The 17,414-nt window shown below is 44.2% G+C and overlaps 1 protein-coding gene across 3 annotated transcripts in view; it reads right to left on the bottom strand.

Moving 5' to 3' along the window:
• The window catches only part of C17H20orf194 (chromosome 17 C20orf194 homolog), a 153,097-nt gene that overhangs the window by 10,816 nt on the left and 124,867 nt on the right, over positions 1-17,414 (bottom strand). For all 3 annotated transcript variants that reach the window (XM_021078124.1, XM_021078125.1, XM_021078126.1), the window contains 4 exons: positions 12,688-12,823; positions 10,443-10,529; positions 6,226-6,332; positions 5,880-5,954 (listed from right to left, as the gene is read on the bottom strand). In XM_021078124.1, coding sequence (XP_020933783.1) covers positions 5,880-5,954; positions 6,226-6,332; positions 10,443-10,529; positions 12,688-12,823 — 405 coding nt within the window. The remainder of the gene's footprint in view (positions 1-5,879; positions 5,955-6,225; positions 6,333-10,442; positions 10,530-12,687; positions 12,824-17,414) is intronic.

Here is a 17,414-nt window from a genome sequence, read left to right as displayed (position 1 = left end):
GCTCAGTGGGTTAACGATCCGGCGTTGCCGTGAGCTGTGGTGTAGGTTGCAGACGCGGCTCGGATCCTGCGTTGCTGTGGCTCTGGCGTAGGCCGGTGGCTACAGCTCCGTTTCAACCCCTAGCCTGGGAACCTCCATATGCCGCGGGAGCGGCCCAAGAAATAGCAACAACAACAACAAAAGACAAAAGACAAAAGACAAAAAAAAAAAAAAAAAAAAATCGAAAAAAAAATAATTACCTTAAATGTGTGAGTTCTCATTGTGGCTCAGTGGTTAATGAAACTGACTAGTATCCATGAGAATATGGGTTTGATTCCTAGACTTTCTCAGTGTGATAAAATTCTGGCGTTGCCATGAGCTGTGGTGCAGGTTGCAAACAAAGCTTGGATCCTGTGTTGCTGTGGCTGTGGTGTAGGCTGGCAACTATAGCTAGCTCCAATTTGACCTCTAGCCTAGGAACTTCCATACACCGTGGGTGTGGCCCTAAAAAGCCAAAAAAAAAAAAAAAAAAAAATTACCTTAAATGTTAAATGGAGCAAATGTCTCAACCTAAAAACAAGACGCATATATATGCTGTCTTCAAGAGACCCACCACTTTAGTTCTAGGGACACATACAAATTAAAAGTGAGAGGATGAAAGAAAATATCCCCATGCAAAAGGAAATCAAAAGAAAGCTGGAGTAAGCAATACTCATATCAAAATAGACCTTTAAGAATATTGTAAGAGACAAAGGACACTACATAATGATTAAGGATGAATCCAAGAAGATATAACAATTGTAAATATATACGCATCCGATATAGGATCATCTCAATACATAAGGCAACTGCTAACAACCTTAAAAGGAGAAATTGACAATAACACAATAATGGGGGGGACTTTAACACCCCACTTACAGCAATGGACAGATCATCCGACAGAAAATCAACAAGGAAACACAGGCCTTAAAGGATGCACTAGACCAGATGGACTTAATAGATACTTATAGAATATTCCATCCCAAACAGAAGAATACACATTTTTTTCAAGTGCACATGGAACATTCTCTAGGATAGATCACATTCTGGGCCACAAATCAACCTTGGGTAAATTTAAGAAAAGTGAAATCAGGAGTTCCTGTCATGGCTCAGGAGTTCCCAACTAGCATCCATGAAGACGTGGGTTTGACCCCTGGCCTCGCTCAGTGGATCCGGCGTTGCCATGTGCTGTGGTGTAGGTCACAGACATGGCTTGGGATCCTGTGTTATTGTGGCTGTGTCATAGGCCAGCAGCTACAGCTTAGATTCAACCCATAGCCTGGGAACCTCCACATGCCTTGGGTGTGGCCCTAAAAAGACAAAACAAACAAACAAAAACAAACCTCCAACAAACAAAAGCCCATGACCAGATGGCTTCATTGGTGAATTCTACCAACAATTTAGAGAAGAGTTAACGCCTATCCTTCTGAAACTATTCCAAAAAATTGCAGAGGAAGGAACACACTCATTCTATGAAGCCACCATCACCCTCATATCAAAAGCAGACAAAGATCGCCCCAAAAAGAAAATTACAGGCAAGTATCACTGATGAACATAGACGCAAAAATCCTCCACAAAATACTAGAAAACCAAATCCAGCAATGTTTTTTTTTTTTTGGGCATTTTTTAGAGCTGCACCTGTGGCACATGGAGGTTCCCAGGCTAGCCACCAGCCTATGTCACAGCTAAAATAATGCCACATCTGAGCTGCCTCTACGACCTACACCACAGCTCATGGCAACACAGAATCCTTAACCCACTGAGCAAGGCCAGGGATTGAACCCGAGTCCTCATGGATGCTAGTTAGATTCATTTCCACTGAGCTACGACAGGAACTCCCAGCAATACATTAAAAGGATCGTATACCAAGATCAAGTGTGATTTATTCCAGGGATGCAAAGATTCTTCAATATCCATAAAACAATCAGTGTGATACACATTAACAAGATGAAGAGTACGAACTACATGATCCTCTCGATAGATGCAGAAAAAACATTTGACAAAACCCAATACCCATTTCTGATAAAACCCCCCGGAAGGAGTTCCTGTTGTGGTTCAGTGGTAACAAACCCAACTAATACCCATGAGGATGTGGGTTCGATTCCTGGCCTCACTCAGTGAGTTAAGGATCTGATGCTGCCATGAACTGTAGTGTAGACTGCAGACATGGCTCAGATCTGGCGTTGCTGTGGCTGTGGTGTAGGCTGGCAGCTACAGCTCTGATTCAACCTTTAGCCTGATAACTTCCAAAATTAATACACAGAAATTGATTGCAGCCCTAAAAAGACAAAAAAAGCAAGCAAGCAAGCAACCAACCAAACAAAACCCCTCCAGAAAGGGGGCACAGAGAGAAATTAGTTCAACATAATAAAGGCCATATGACAAACCCACAGCTAACACCATTCTCAATGTTGAAGAGCTGAAAGAATTCCCGCTAAGATCAGGAACAAGCCAAGGGTGTCTGCTGTTGCCACTACTATTCAACATAGTTTTGTAAGTCCTAGCCACAGCATTCAAAGAAGGAAAAAAAAAAAAAAAAAAAAAAAAAAAAGGAATCCAAATTGGAAAAGAAGAAGTAAAACTATCACTGTTTGCATAGGACATGCTACTGTACCTAGAAAATCCTAAAGATGCTACCAGAAAACTGTTAGAGCTCATCAATGAATTTGGTAAAGTTGGGGGATGCAAAATTAATACACAGAAATTGATTGTGTTTCTATATACTAAGGATGAAAGATCAGAAAATTAGGGAAACAATCCCATTTACTATCGTATCAAAAAGAATAAAATACCTAAGAATAAACCTACCTAAAGAGACAAACGACCTGTACTCTGAAAATTATAAGACACTGATGAAAGAAATCAAAGATGCCACAGATGGAAAGATATACCATGCTCTTGGACAGCAAGAATCAATATTTTCTTTTTTTTGTCTTTTTGCCTTTTCTGGGGCTGCTCCCATGGCATATGGAGGTTCCCAGGCTAGGAGTCTAATCAGAACTGTTGCTGCCAGCCTATGCCACAGCCACAGCAAAGAGGGATCCAAGCCACCTCTGCCACCTATACCACAGCTCACGGCAACGCTGGATCCTTAACCCATTGAGCAAGGTCAGGGGTCAAATCTGCAACCTCATGGTTCCTAGTCGGATTCGTTAACAACTGCGCCATGACAGGAACTCCCCAAGAATCAATATTTTCAAAATGACTATACTACCCAAGGCAATTTATAGATTCAAAGCAATCCCTATCAAATTACTAATGGCATTTTCCACAGAATTAGAATAAAATATATATATATATATATATATATTTTTTTTTTGTCTTTTTGCCCTTTCTTTGGGCCGCTCTCACGGCATATGGAGGTTCCCAGGCTAGGGGTCGAATTGGAGCTGTAGCCACAGGCCTACGCCAGAGCCACAGCAACGTGGGATCCGAGCCGCATCTGCAACCTACACCACAGCTCACGGCAACGCCGGATCGTTAACCCACTGAGCAAGGGCAGGGACCGAACCCGCAACCTCATGGTTCCTAGTCGGATTCGTTAACCACTGCGCCACGAAGGGAACTCCTAGAATAAAATATTTTAATGTTTGTTTGGAAACACAAAAGACCCAGAATAGCCAACGCCATGCTGAGAAAGAAAAATGGAGCTGGAGGAATCAGGTTCCCTGACTTCAGACTATACTACAAAGACACAGCCATAAAAACAGTATGGTACTGGCACAAAACCAGAAATATAAATCAGAAGAACAGGATAGAAAGCCCAGAAGTAAACCCAGTCAACCAATCACTGACAAAAGGAGGCAAGAATATACAATGGGGAAAAGACAGTACATTCAATAAATGGTGCTGGGAAAACTGGATGGCTACAAGTAAAAGAATGAAATTAGAACACTCCCTAATACCATACACAAAAATAAACTCAGAATGGATTAAAGACCTAAATATAAGAGCTGGATACTATGAAACTCTTATTAGAGAAAAACACAGGCCAAACACTCTCTGACATAAATCACTGGAATATCTTCTCAGATGCACCTCCTCTAATGACAATAAAAACAAAAATAAACAAATGGGACCTAATTAAAAGGTTTTGCACAGCCAGGGAAACCCTAATCAAAATGAAAAGACAACCCATACACTGGGAGAAAATGTGCAAATGAAGCGACTGACAAGGGATTAATCTCCAAAATATATAAACATCTGCAGCTCAATACCAAAAAACAAACAAACAAAAAAACAAGCCCATCGAAGAGTGGGTAGAAGATCTAAACAGACAGTTCTCCAAAGAACACATACAGATGGCCAGAAAACATATGAAAAGATGTTCAACATCACTAATTATTAGAGAAATGCAAAATCAAAACAACTATGACGTACCACCTTACACCAGCCAGAATGGCCATCATCAAAAATTCTACAAAAAATAAAAGCTGGAGAGGGTGTGGAGAAAAGGGAACTCTTTTATACTGTTGGTGGGAATGTAAATTGGTGCAACCACCATGGAAAACAGTATGGAGATTCCTCCAGCAATCCCACTCCTGGGCCTCTATCCTGAGAAAACCATGACTCGAAAAGACACAGGTACCCCAAAGTTCACTGCAGCACTATATATAATAGCCAAACATGGACACAATGTTAATGTCCATCATCAAAGGAGTGGATAAAGATGTGGTACACATACACAATGGACTATTACTCAGCCACAAAAAGGAATGAAATAATGTCTTTTGCAGCAACATGGATAGACCTAGAAATTATCATGCTACATTAGTTAGACAGTGAGACACAAACATCATACGCCATCATTTATATGTGGAATCTAAAAAAAGGATACAATGAACTTCTTTGCAGAACAGAAACTGCCTTATAGGCTGAAAAGCTTATGGTTACCAAAGGAGACAGTCTTGGGGAGAAGGGATGGGCTGTGGGTTTGGGATGGAAATGTTCTAAAATTAGGTTGTGATGACAGCGGTTTGACTATAAATATAATAAAATTTATTGAATAAAAAATCGAGATTAAAAAAAAGAAAAGAAAAGAAAAAGCCACACTGAAGCTCCCTAGGTTTTCTGTAGCTCTGCTATGCTGCCAGACCTCTTGACATCTTGCTATGTTGCTGATGAGCATAACTGCTAGCCGAGCTGGAGTTTTTTGTTATAATAGCCAAAGATGCCCTAACAGATACACTCCCTCACTTCCTCCCTGAGGCCCCAGCCACAGTAAACCCTTTCTGGCTGCTGCAATGTGCTCCCCCAACCCCCTCAGGTCCACAGAACATGCTGTGCCTTTTCCCTGGAATAGTCTCCCCTTTCTCAATGTTGAGCTGACTAACTCCCTGTTTTGGTGCCTTCCCTGAACCCCAGCTCAGAGCAGACAGACTTCAGGTTGTGAGGGTTCCAGGGGTCTAAGACTGACAAACAAGTCTAGTGAACAGAAGGGAGGAGAAGGCAAGTGGAAGGCTTAAAGACTGGCAGAAATGGTCCAGAGATGAGAGCTCAGCATCAGGGTAGCTCCTGGTAACAGGTCTAGGAGGAGGCCACGGATGGTTCAAGAGGGATGGGGTGTGAGATTCTGGAACAAGGAACTCAAGAAGCTGTGAAGAGAGGCCCCAGGCAGGTTCACGCAAGGGGAGGAGGATAGATTCTCCACTGCAGAGCAGAAAGGCCTGGAGAAAGACCGGGGACTTGACCGGCAGGGAGGCTTGGAGAAGCCTGATGGTATAAGACCCAGAGGGGAGGGTTTTTTTTGAGACTCTGAGAGGCAGGAGCAGTTTGCAAAGCACCAGCACAGGCTATGAACTCCCATCATGAGATGTGAGGATTCCAGAGTGCAGAGCTCCCAAATCTAAGCCCCCAGTTACCTGAAAACTTCACTTTGCCCAGGATGTGGTAGATATTTCCAGAGAAGGGACTTGGCTTGATGGAGGACTGCATTGCTGATGAAAAAAGAGGACAGAACTGTTACTCACCTGGGGGCAGAGGCCAAGTCCAGGGTTCACAGCTACCCACAACAGGTCCTCCCCAACAGCTCTGCCGCTGTTCCCCTGGCACAAGAGACTCTTGGGTCCTCAAATTCCTCTGTCTGCTTTCAGACCCAGATGGTAAGGAGAGGAGACAGCACACAGAATACTAAAATGGTGCCAGGAAGAAGGGACAACTCTGGGGCCCTCTCACCAGTGTCTGGGACATGTCCCAGTTAAGGCTTACCTTTACACTTGGCCATAAAGCGAGTCTTCTCCAAGGGACGACCAAACCATACACAGATCTGAACCATTAATGGAAAGACTGATCCAGCATCAAATTTACCTTCATACCTTGAAAGGTTTAAAAAATTATAAATGTGAATAACTGGGGCTTTGAATGTTATTATTTAACACATTGGAAGGAACTACATATATCATATTTGAATTCTCCTTTACTTGTATGCAGTTTTGTGTACAAAACACTTACTTGGAAGCATTTATGTCTCTTTCACCTTGAGACTGGGAAGCATGTATGCCCTCTGAGAGCAGAGTGGTCTTACCTCCTTTGGACTAGCAACTCCTTAAAGTCAAAGACCCCTTCTTCCTTTCAAGCCTGCCAGTGTCCCACCAGGGATCAGAAGTCCCTCCATGTACCACTGCAGCTCTTGCTCAGGATCCCCTCCCGCTCTCTTCAGGCCGCCAACTCTGCCCCAGCCTCCCTGAAGGCAGCTTTACAGACCCAACATTATGAGTATACTCGTTCTGGAAGGAGCCAAAGGGCTGGGGCATCTCTGATCTATACTCTTGGTTTTGAGTTCAGCAGACATACTAATTGCCACAGATTCATTAATAATCAGCATTTAAAAATTTTAACTTATTATGGAAAATTCAAAACTATGCAAAGATAGAAGGTTATTAGTATAATGAATTTCCATCACTCAGCTTCCAAAGTTATGCAATGCTGGATCTGAGTCATCTGCTACCTACGCTGCAGCTTTTGGCAGTGCCAGATCCTTAACCCACTGAGCTAGGCCAGGGATTGAACCACATCCTCATGGATACTAGTCACATTCGTACTCTGCTAAGCCACAATGGGAACTTCTCTTTTGTTTTAAAATTGCACTGAATTTTATATTGTTGAAATTAGCAAGGTGGTGGCTAACATTTTTGCAACTTGACGTTCTTTTTGTCCTTCCCCTGTGCAAACATGAGATTTAGAGACCACTGGCTTCTCAGGCTTCTGTGTTCAGAGCCTGAATCCCTAGAGGAATTTGGAGGGATCAACAGAAGAATACACAAGGCCTCCTTCCAGATAAGGAAGGAGCCTTTCTATCAGGGGATGGGGGATGGGGTTGATGACCACAGAGAGGGCCGTGGGAGGGGAATGCCTGAGAATCTGTACAGCAGAGCTGAGCACGTCCTGAGCCAAAGCCTGTTCACTCTGAGGTGGTGGCCCTCTCCCAAGGAGAGAGGGGGTAACATACAGGAATAAGCAGGAGTCTGATGACTGCCATCTTGCTCAAAGAGTAAGTTATCTAATTCCTAGGAACAGACTCAGAAGGTCCTCAGAAGGGAGGGCCCAAAGGGTGCTTCTGAGGCACCTCCATCTCTGATTCTCTACAAGGACTGATTTTGATAAAGGGAAAGTTCAGACTCTATAGATTCACAGAGCCTTTTAATGAACTCCCTCACACCTGGCTCTCTCCTAAATTAATTTGCCTCCAGAAAAGCCTGAGCCCTGAGCTAGGTTAATGCAGGCCATGCCCAGAATGAGTCGGTATGGACTGGAGAATGGGTGCGTCCCTAGGCATGCACCAGGTGCAGATGGCAGAAGCCTCAGGCCCAGACCCAGAGGTATGGGCAGCAAAAGGTCGGTAGCTTTCTGCTACTGGAGAAACCCACTGGAGAGGAGGGTTTCACCCTAGAAACTCCATCTTTTTCTTTTTAGCTAAGATATAATTATCTTGTCAGGGATACGGAATGATCCCCCTATTTAAATTAAGTTTGATGTGACTCAAATCAGAGGTCCCTTCTAACAATGTGCCTGAAAACCTTCAATGTCACATATTGACCTTCCGGGGTGTTTTCATTTTTATGGCTGCACCCACTGTGCCATAATGGGAACTCCTGTTTTTGTGTTTTAAACAGAATAGTACAGTTTTTTGCTGGTACAAAATATGAGTGATGTAAGGGGTGGCTGGAGGATGTAGAGGGGTGGCTGAGGGGAGTAATGAGGATAATAAAGAGGATTCAAATCAACATGAGGTGGAGTTCCCATTGTGGCGCAGTGGTTAACGAATCCGACTAGGAACCATGAGGTTGCGGGTTCGGTCCCTGCCCTTGCTCAGTGGGTTGACGATCCGGCGTTGCCGTGAGCTGTGGTGTAGGTTGCAGACGCGGCTCGGATCCTGCATTGCTGTGGCTCTGGTGTGGGCCGGTGGCTGCAGCTCTGATTAGACCCCTAGCCTGGGAACCTCCATATGCTGCGGGAGCGGCCCAAGAAATGGCAAAAAGACAAAAAACAAACAAACAAACAAACAAAAAAAAACAAATCAACATGAGGTAACAGTTTTTTAAAATTTGTCTTTTTGCCATTTCCAGGGCTGCTCCGCGGTATATAGACGTTCCCAGGGTAGAGGTCGAATTGGAGCTGTAGCCACCAGCCTATGCCAGAGCTACAGCAATGCGGGATCCGAGCCGTGTCTGCAACCTACACCACAGCTCACAGCAATGCCGGATCCTTAATCCCCTGAGCAAGGCCAGGGATCAAACCCACAACCTCATGGTTCCTAGTCAGACTCGCTAACCACTGAGCCACAACGGAAACTCCCGAGCTATCAGTTTTGGCTAAGCTTTAACATCTGTCTTCCCCTGAAACTTCAGCAGAACAAAACTAGTTATCCATTCCGTACAGGGATAAGTGCTGCATGTTGGTTACACGTATAGGGTCTGAAGCCACATAACCTGGGTCTGAAACCCAACTCTTTCATTTATTAGCTGTGTGACTTTGTACAAGACACTTAACTTCCTGTTGCCTCATTCACCTTATCTCTAAAATGAGAACAAGGAGTTCTCGTTGTGGTGCATCGGAAACGAATCTGACTAGTAACCATGAAGTTGTGGGTTCTACCCCTGGCCTCGCTCAGTGGGTTAAGGATCTGGCGTTGCTATGAGCTGTGGTGTAAGTTGCAGATGTGGCTCAGATCCTGTGCTGCTGTGGCTGTGGCGGAGGCCAGCACCTACAGCTCCAACTCAACCCCTTGCCTGGGAACCTCCTTTATGTATAGAGATGTGTGACTGGGTCACTTTGCTCCAATACAATAGATATTGACAGAACACTGTGAACCAAATGTAATGGACAAATTAAAATCATTAAAAAAAAATGAGGACAATAATGGAATCTACCTATTAGGCTTGGCTTAAGGATTAACGAGAGAACACAGTTGAACTCTGAGTGACACTCCCAACAGAACTTTCTGTGATGACAGAAATGTTCCTTTCATTTTGCTCTTTAGGGCTGCACCCGTGACATATGGAGGTTCCCAGGCTAGGGGCTGAATTGGAGCTGTAGCCACTGGCCTATACTACAGCCACAGCAACTCAGAATCTGAGCTGCAACTGCAACCTATGCCACGGCTCATGGCAAGGCCGGATCCCCCATCCACTGAGCGAGGTCAGGGATCAAACCCACAGCCTCAAGGATATTAGTCAAATTCATGTCCACCGTGCCACAACGGGAACTCCAGAAATGTTCTGGATCTGTACTGTCCAACACAGGAGCTGCTAGTCACAGGGAGCCATTTAGCACTTGAAATGTGGCTTGTGTGACTGAAAAGGCTGAATTTTAAATTTTAATTTTTATTACTTTTACATTTACATTTTTTAAAGTAGCCAAATGTGGCCAGTGGTTGCCGTACTGGACAGCAAAGTCTTAGAACAACGTGTAGCACACAGTAGGTGCTCAAGAGATGCTCAAGCATGATTACAGTGCACTTCCCCCTCTCTTTTCTCCTGCTCTCCCATCTGAGGGACAGATTCAGGCTGGGAGGCCACCTGTGGAGAAGAGACCATCTCCTGGGCCACAAGAGCAGGGAACCTACCTGTCGGCTGGGAACCCTAGAGGACTGACTAGGGTTTCTCAGGGGGACTCTCTCACCTGGAAGGGTTATAACTCCTTGGTTCCAGGCCAGCCTCCTTGCCCTCCCTGGAGGCTAGAGGAAACATACGATACTGTTGTGCTTGGTGCCTACACGATGACTCATTAAGTCTCAACATTCAGCAAGGCCTCAATTTGCTGGACTTCTGGCAAGGTCAGTGGCTACTGGGACATGGCAGGCCCTTGAAGCTGCCACTGTCACCCTCGTAGAGCACAACTGGCATTTTCACTTTTTCATTTCTATAAACAAATAAATCACTGGGTTTACAAAAAAATCATAGCTACTTTTCAATGATGATACTTGCCAGCCAGGGTACAGTAGATATCGAGATCGTAGCATCTGAGGACTCCAAAAACTATTTTCTGAGAGAATCAGTTCAATGTCTTCATTCCTTTGAAAACACACATAAAACCCCAGTTAATCCGGACCATCAACCTCAACCTGACACTGTGCTTCCTCTCCGTACCTCACACACACACATGCAAGCACACACATATTCATTTTTCTGTTATCTCACCCCTAAATATTTCAGTACCTATCTCTAGGAACAAGGCACAATATGACCTGTGCAGCTATGGCAAAACCAGGATTCTGAACCTGCTATGCCACATGGGAACTTCCAAAAACCCTCATTTCAGTTAAGAGCCCTGAAAGGTTCATATACACAGGAAAGCTGGAGATGTACTGATCTAATATACACCCATTTGCTTTTTTTTTTTTTTTTTTTTTTGTCTTTTGTTTTTTCAGAGCCGCACCCGTAGCATATGGAGGTTCCCAGGCTGGGGGTCGAATAGGAGCTACAGCTGCTAGCCTACTCCAGAGCCATAGCAACGCCAGATCCGAGCCTCATCTGCGACCTACACCACAGCTCACGACAATGCTGGATCCTTAACCCACTGAGCAAGGCCAGGGATTGAACCCGCAACCTCATGGTTCCTAGTTGGATGGATTTGTTTCTACTGTACCACGATGATGGGAATTCCATAACATACACCCATTTTCAAATTTCTCCCCTTTTGTGTGGTAATCCAATCAAGGACTGCTCATTGAATTTACAATCGCTATTTTCTTCTAATCTAGAACAACTCCTCCAACTTTTTTTGTTTGTTTCTCATGGAGTTGACATTTCTGAAGGGTTCATGCCAGCTGTTTTGTGTCCCACAACTTGGATTTGTTTGGTTGCTCTGAATGATTAGATTCAGTTAAACATTTTGGCAAGATTGATGGCCAGGGGATGTTATGTCCTTCCCATGGTGTCACATGAAGGAGGCCCATGATGTCAGTCTGTCCCATGGGTGGTCCTGCTAAATTTAATCATTTGGTTAAAGTCATGTGTTCTAGACGAGACCTCTCCACTGTGAAGTAAGTAGTAAGTAGTCTGTGGAGTGATAGAAAAGGTTACAAAAGGACTTTCTAGTTCTAGAGATTCTCGCTTACTTATTAGCCAGCATCCTTCTACAAAGCAGAGCTTTGCGGTTCTGTCCTTCTGCATGTTTTGATTATCACGTGGACTCACTTTGTGTGCTATAGAGTCCATTAATTATCGTGGTTCTCTCATATACTCAAGTTTTTCCAAATTTGGTAGTGGGAGCTTCTTAAGCTAGTTTTTGTATCCTTTTGACATATCTCCACTAATCTTTGAATACTTCCTTGCTTTTCTGGTATAAATGTACTAGGCTCACCTCGTACTTTTACTGCCTAGACCTGCCATCAGCCAATTCTCCAAGGAGTCCTGATATCCTGCAGTGGGGACTGGTACTTAGAAACCAAGATCTAAAGGCAGAGGTACTAACTGCTGCTGTGGTACTACTTCTGGTCCCCTTTCATGGAAAGAACTAGGAATTAATCTTTTTTTTTTTTTTTTGAAATAATGAATTTGTATTGAGTCTCCCAATTCAACTTCCACATATGCAGGGTTTTTCCTTACCTTTCCCATTTCATATTTATAATTTCCCTTCTCTAAGCAGTGATGTTTGAAATCAGGGTTCCAACAGAGGATTACATTCAAAAGCTACTTGAATTATTGTGTATGTACTTATTACTTTGATAGACAGATAGATTCACTCTTTTGTTTGCATGTTTGCCCTTCTTACTGACTTAATTTGTGAGGATGTATATACCTTTTAGCCTTCTTATTGAGCAAACAATACTGCTGTATGACCAGATGTTTTCTCTTCATACATACATTCACATACAAAGTAATTCATTCTCGACTTTTAGTTTGTACTTTGGACCCAAGTCTATGAAGTAAGATATAATTTCCCTATGTTTCTATGTCATGTCTCTCACATCTTAACACAAAGAACATTTAGTCTTGACTTCCAACCTTTAATAAATGAGAACATGAATGCATCACAACAAAACGTCTCAAAACAGTACAGGATACTGACACACGGGTCCTTTTGGGGATTTTTTTATGCAGAACCAAAAGCACTTCAAAACCTGACTTCTATAAATGCTCAGGTCTTAGATTCAGTGATAAGACTGAGGAGGTCATAGCTAGAGTTCTGTATCTGAGGAAGAGGCTGGTCTTGCAGAGTGAAGTTTACCTGGTGATGATTCCATCTTCTGCAAGAATGAAGGCTGCAGTAGGATTGGCAGCCCTGATGAGGCTCTGCAGCTGAACTAGGAGAGGGTGCCTCTGCTCGGTGGTGTGACTGGTGAATACCACGTTACTCACTAGGCCTGGGAAATAAAACCAGGAGGGGTTCAGCCTTCAGAGTCCTGACTGGGGCTGAGAGTTCACACAACTGTGAGCCCTTGCTCCCTCCCTGACCATTCCTTTTAGCAGTCCCCTTGTGTAGACACCCCCCCCCAAAAAAAAAACTAATACACAGAACTATCATTCTGTTCCCCGCTCTGCCACTGCAAGCTCTTGCAGTGAATGGCCTCAATGCTATAGCTGCCTCATTTCCTAACCTCTGTCTTAATTCTTTCTAGCTGATACCTGGAGCTTCTTCATCAAAGGGTCCTTTTCACATCCCATGTACTTAACCTCTTCAGGAACTGGTGCCAATGACTTTCATTAGTTCAGAACACTGTCATTTACCAAGCACAAACCATATGTCGACGCTAACCACTCTCAGAGAGTGCACAGTTAAGGAGTCTCACCCGTGGACCCACAGTTTCGAGGTAAGTGCTAACAAAGAGTCACATAGTGACACAGTAAGGAAGGGGGGCCCATGTAAAGAGAGGTTGTGGACTGGGGCCACAATCACTCCCAACCTTTCTGTGAAAATAAATAAGTAAAATCCACAACACTATAGAAAATACAGAAATCAGAGAATTTATCACATCCCACTATGCCAACAAAATTATAATACCTCTTCCATACTTATCCTTTTTGGTCTTTTGTCTTTTTAGGGCTGTACCTGTGGCATATGGAGGTTCCCAGGCTAGGGGTTGAAGTGGAGCTGTAGCTGCTGATCTACACCACAGCCACGGCAACTCGGGATCCAAGCCGTGTCTGTGACCTACACCACAGCTTTTGGCAATGCTGGATCCTTTACCCGCTGAGTGGGGCCAGGGATCGAACCTGTGCCCTCATGGATACTAGTCAGGTTCTGTTAACCACTGAGCCATGACAGAACTCCCCTTCCAAACTTATTCTTATTTTTACATGGCTATGAATATAGCACACACACCATTTCTGCTACAAGATCATTTGCATTTGTGTTAATCAATCACTTTATTCACTTCTTAATATTGTGAAAATTTCAAACATACACAAAAGTACAAAAAAAAAAATAGTAAAATGAATGCCCATGTGCCCATCGCTGACTTCAAGAATTATAAACACTGGCTAATTGCAGAGTTCCCGTCGTGGTTCAGTGGTTAATGAATCTGACTAGGAACCATGAGGTTGTGGGTTCGATCCTTGGCCTCGCTCAGTGGGTTAAAGATCCAGCGTTGCCGTGAGCTGTGGTGTAGGTCAAAGACACAGCTCAGATCTGGTGTTGTGGTGGCTCTGGCGTGGGCTGGCAGCCACAGCTCCGATTAGACCCCTAGCCTGGGAACCTCCATATGCTGCGGGTGTGGCCCTCAAAAAGACAAAAGACAAACAAAAAAAACAACTTATTGTGGGGATTATTTTGCAAAGCAAATATGAAATCATTATGTTGTACACCTGAAATGTAATGTTATACCTCAATTATACTTCAATAAAAGGAAAGAAAGTTATTTGCTATTTAGTAACAAAATAAAGGTGTATTCTTTCTTTTGAATTATTTGGTACAAAAATATTCATGAGAGGTTATACATGGTGTCCTTTTTTTTTTTTTTTTTTGTACTTTTGCCATTTCTTGGGCTGCTCCCGCAGCACATGGAGGTTCCCAGGCTAGGGGTCGAATCGGAGCTGCAGCTGCTGGCCTAAACCACAGTCACAGCAACGGGGATCCAAGCCGCGTCTGTGACCTACACCACAGCTCAGGGAAACGCCGGATCGTTAACCCACTGAGCAAGGGCAGGGATCGAATCTGCAACCTCATGGTTCCTAGTCGGATTCATTAACTATTGAGCCACTACGGGAACTCCATGGTGTCCTTTATCATTAACCATTTTCAATATTTTGCTTGAGAAAGTTCCTGTCATGGTGCAGTAGAAAAAAATCTGACTAGAAACCATGAGGTTGTGGGTTCGATCCCTGGCCTTGCTCAGTGGATTAAGGATCCAGGGTTGCCATGAGCTGTGGTGGAGGCTGCACATATGGCTCAGATCTGGCATTGCTGTGATTTTGGTGTAGGCCAGCAGCTACAGCTCTGATTTGACCCCTAGCTTGGGAACTTCCATATGCCGTGGGTGCAGCCCTAAAAAGACAAAAAATAAAATGCTTCTCCTGTATAGAACATATTATAATTATATTTTATTTTTTGGTTTAATACAAGATACTTTTCCTTTTACTAGATGTTTATGCCATTTATATTTACTGACACTTTGATTCTGTCACCTTATGTGGAATTTTGTTAAAATTTTTAAAAACCTTCAGCAGTATGATTTCTGCATTCTGTTTTCTGCTTTCCTTTTGACAACTGGTGGCCTTACAGTCTGTTTTAAGTTCTTTTTTTCTTTTTAGGGCCATACCTGCAGCACACAGACATTCCTGGGCTAGGGGTCCAATCGGAGCTGCAGCTGCTGGCCTAAGCCACAGCCATGGCAACCTGAGACCTGAGCCGCATCTGAACCCTACACCACAGCTCATGGCAATGCTGGGTCTTCAACTCAGTGAGCAAGGCCAGGGATCAAACCCTTATCCCCATGGATACTAGTCAGGTTCATTACCGCTGAGCCACAACAGGAGCTCTCAGAATCTCATTTTCTTTACAGCTTCTCCCACACTTGAAACTTCCATCCTCAAGGTCTTCATGTATGACTTAGATGTGGTAACAGCACAAGACTCAGGAATTCAAATGAAGAATATATCTGCATCTTGTTTATTCTATGTTAAAAAGGTTCCTCACATGCCTTCCTGTTCAGAAGCTTTAACATTAAGAGTGTCAGAGAAGCCTCCTAGCAAAGGTGACATTGGCAGTGTTTGTACTCCCATTTCCATGTAGAAAGGAAGGCTGTGGGGAGGCAGTGAGGACAGCCTGGTGAGCCTCCTGCCAGAACTCCATGTCCTGGAGCAGCCACAGAAAGTGGCTGGGGCCTTTGGAAACTGTGAGGCAAGGCTAGGTGGCCAGGCCCAGAACGTGGCACAGTGGGGAAGCAGGCAGGGTTCTAGAAGGCTCAGCACATTCCAGAGATAGCAAATATGGGAGCCGGCTCCTGCAAAAGGACCCTGAGATTCCCATGGGTGGAAGACAAGAATAGCTGTGGTGGATCTTGCAGGGAGGAGCCACGAAAGGCTGAGAGAAGATCTATACAGGCCCCAGGACTCAGTTTAGTATAGGCTTGGGCAAAATAAACTGAACTCAGATTAGTGCAAATGTGCCGACCTGTGCAGCATGCACCAGGGTCACAAGCGCAGGCCTGTCCTGGCCTGCCCAAGGAAAGGCTAGGGTCTGGGTCTCTGACACACACACCTTGCTCAAAGTCCTGTCTGCCCCAGGAGTACCATGTAGACAAACCCTGTGGGCTTTGGATTCTAGGTCAGGAATTGGACATAGAAAAGGGGCTTTGCTTTATGGAGAAACAAGCAAGAGGATTATCCCCAGCATTCCTCAGGCCAGCTATGCAAACTGCTACCTGCCAAGAGGAAATACCATCTTTGAGGTAAGGTACAGCAGTTATCTGGAGCACAGGGTGAAGAGGCCACTGTAGGCGGTTTCATCCGGCTTGAAGCAGGAGCTTCTGCTCTGTATCAAGGACTAGACACTCAGATCTGGCCAAGGTCTCATCAGTCTGGGCTGTGAGTGAGCAGGCAGCCTGACCTGGTCCATTCCCAAGAGTGGAGAAACATCTCTGAGGTCTGTGTGATCATCCCAGTCTGGCTACAGGCTTCCAGCAGCCCAAGAGAATACAAATCTCACTTCTTTTGTCTACAGATACTTCTAAAAGCAGGCCAGGTAGTAAAATATCTGCCCTTTGCTTTAAAGCCAGCATTATAATGAGCCTGGCTTGTTTAAGCACTGAGATTATTTCCCAATCCTTGGAATTTTGAATACACATCATTTTGGGGCTACAATATAGCGCTTTTCTCATTGTAAAATAATCGCCTGCTGTAAAAGCAGTGAATCAGGGAGCTTGACTCATGAAATCATGAACAGGAACAAAGGAGGTAACTGCTCCCTTGGGACATGAAATGTTTGTTTATCGGTGGCAGATCCTACCTCTAAGAGAGCCATCAAATCCCTGAGGAGAAAGAAATACTTGCCTTTTATCTCCTGTCTCCTTAGACAGTCCATGCCCATGGTGAGCCAGGTCAGATCAGTCTATAGGGTCTTTTGGGCCCTGATGTAAGGGGAAGATGTCTACCAAGACACTGTCACTTCAAGCCCCTTGTTCAGAAAACAGCATGTATGACCTCAAGGTCATCTGCCCACATCCCTAGCTTTCTTTACTTAAGCAAGAATTTGACACACATTGCTTCTGAACAATGAGTTGGAAGGCAATGTTAGTGAAATATGTCTACCAAATGCCAGAGAGAACTCATTCTGTCTTGTTCTAAAAGGGCTTTCCTGTTATAATTCTAGGAATACCCAGGTTCATGGACAGTAAGGATAGAGGACTTCCCTAAGGCTCTCTGCCAGGGTAGCCTGATCATCTTTTCCCAATGCAAAAAAAGCAGACGGTCACCGAAGGAGAAAGTGCCAAGAAGCCAAGGGGCACTAGGGTGGCA

The sequence above is a fragment of the Sus scrofa genome, chromosome 17 (genome assembly GCF_000003025.6).
Source record: "Sus scrofa isolate TJ Tabasco breed Duroc chromosome 17, Sscrofa11.1, whole genome shotgun sequence".
Taxonomy (NCBI): Eukaryota; Metazoa; Chordata; class Mammalia; order Artiodactyla; family Suidae; genus Sus; species Sus scrofa.
Note: the sequence above shows the minus strand (reverse complement) of the source record. Positions and strands in the feature narration are given on the sequence as shown.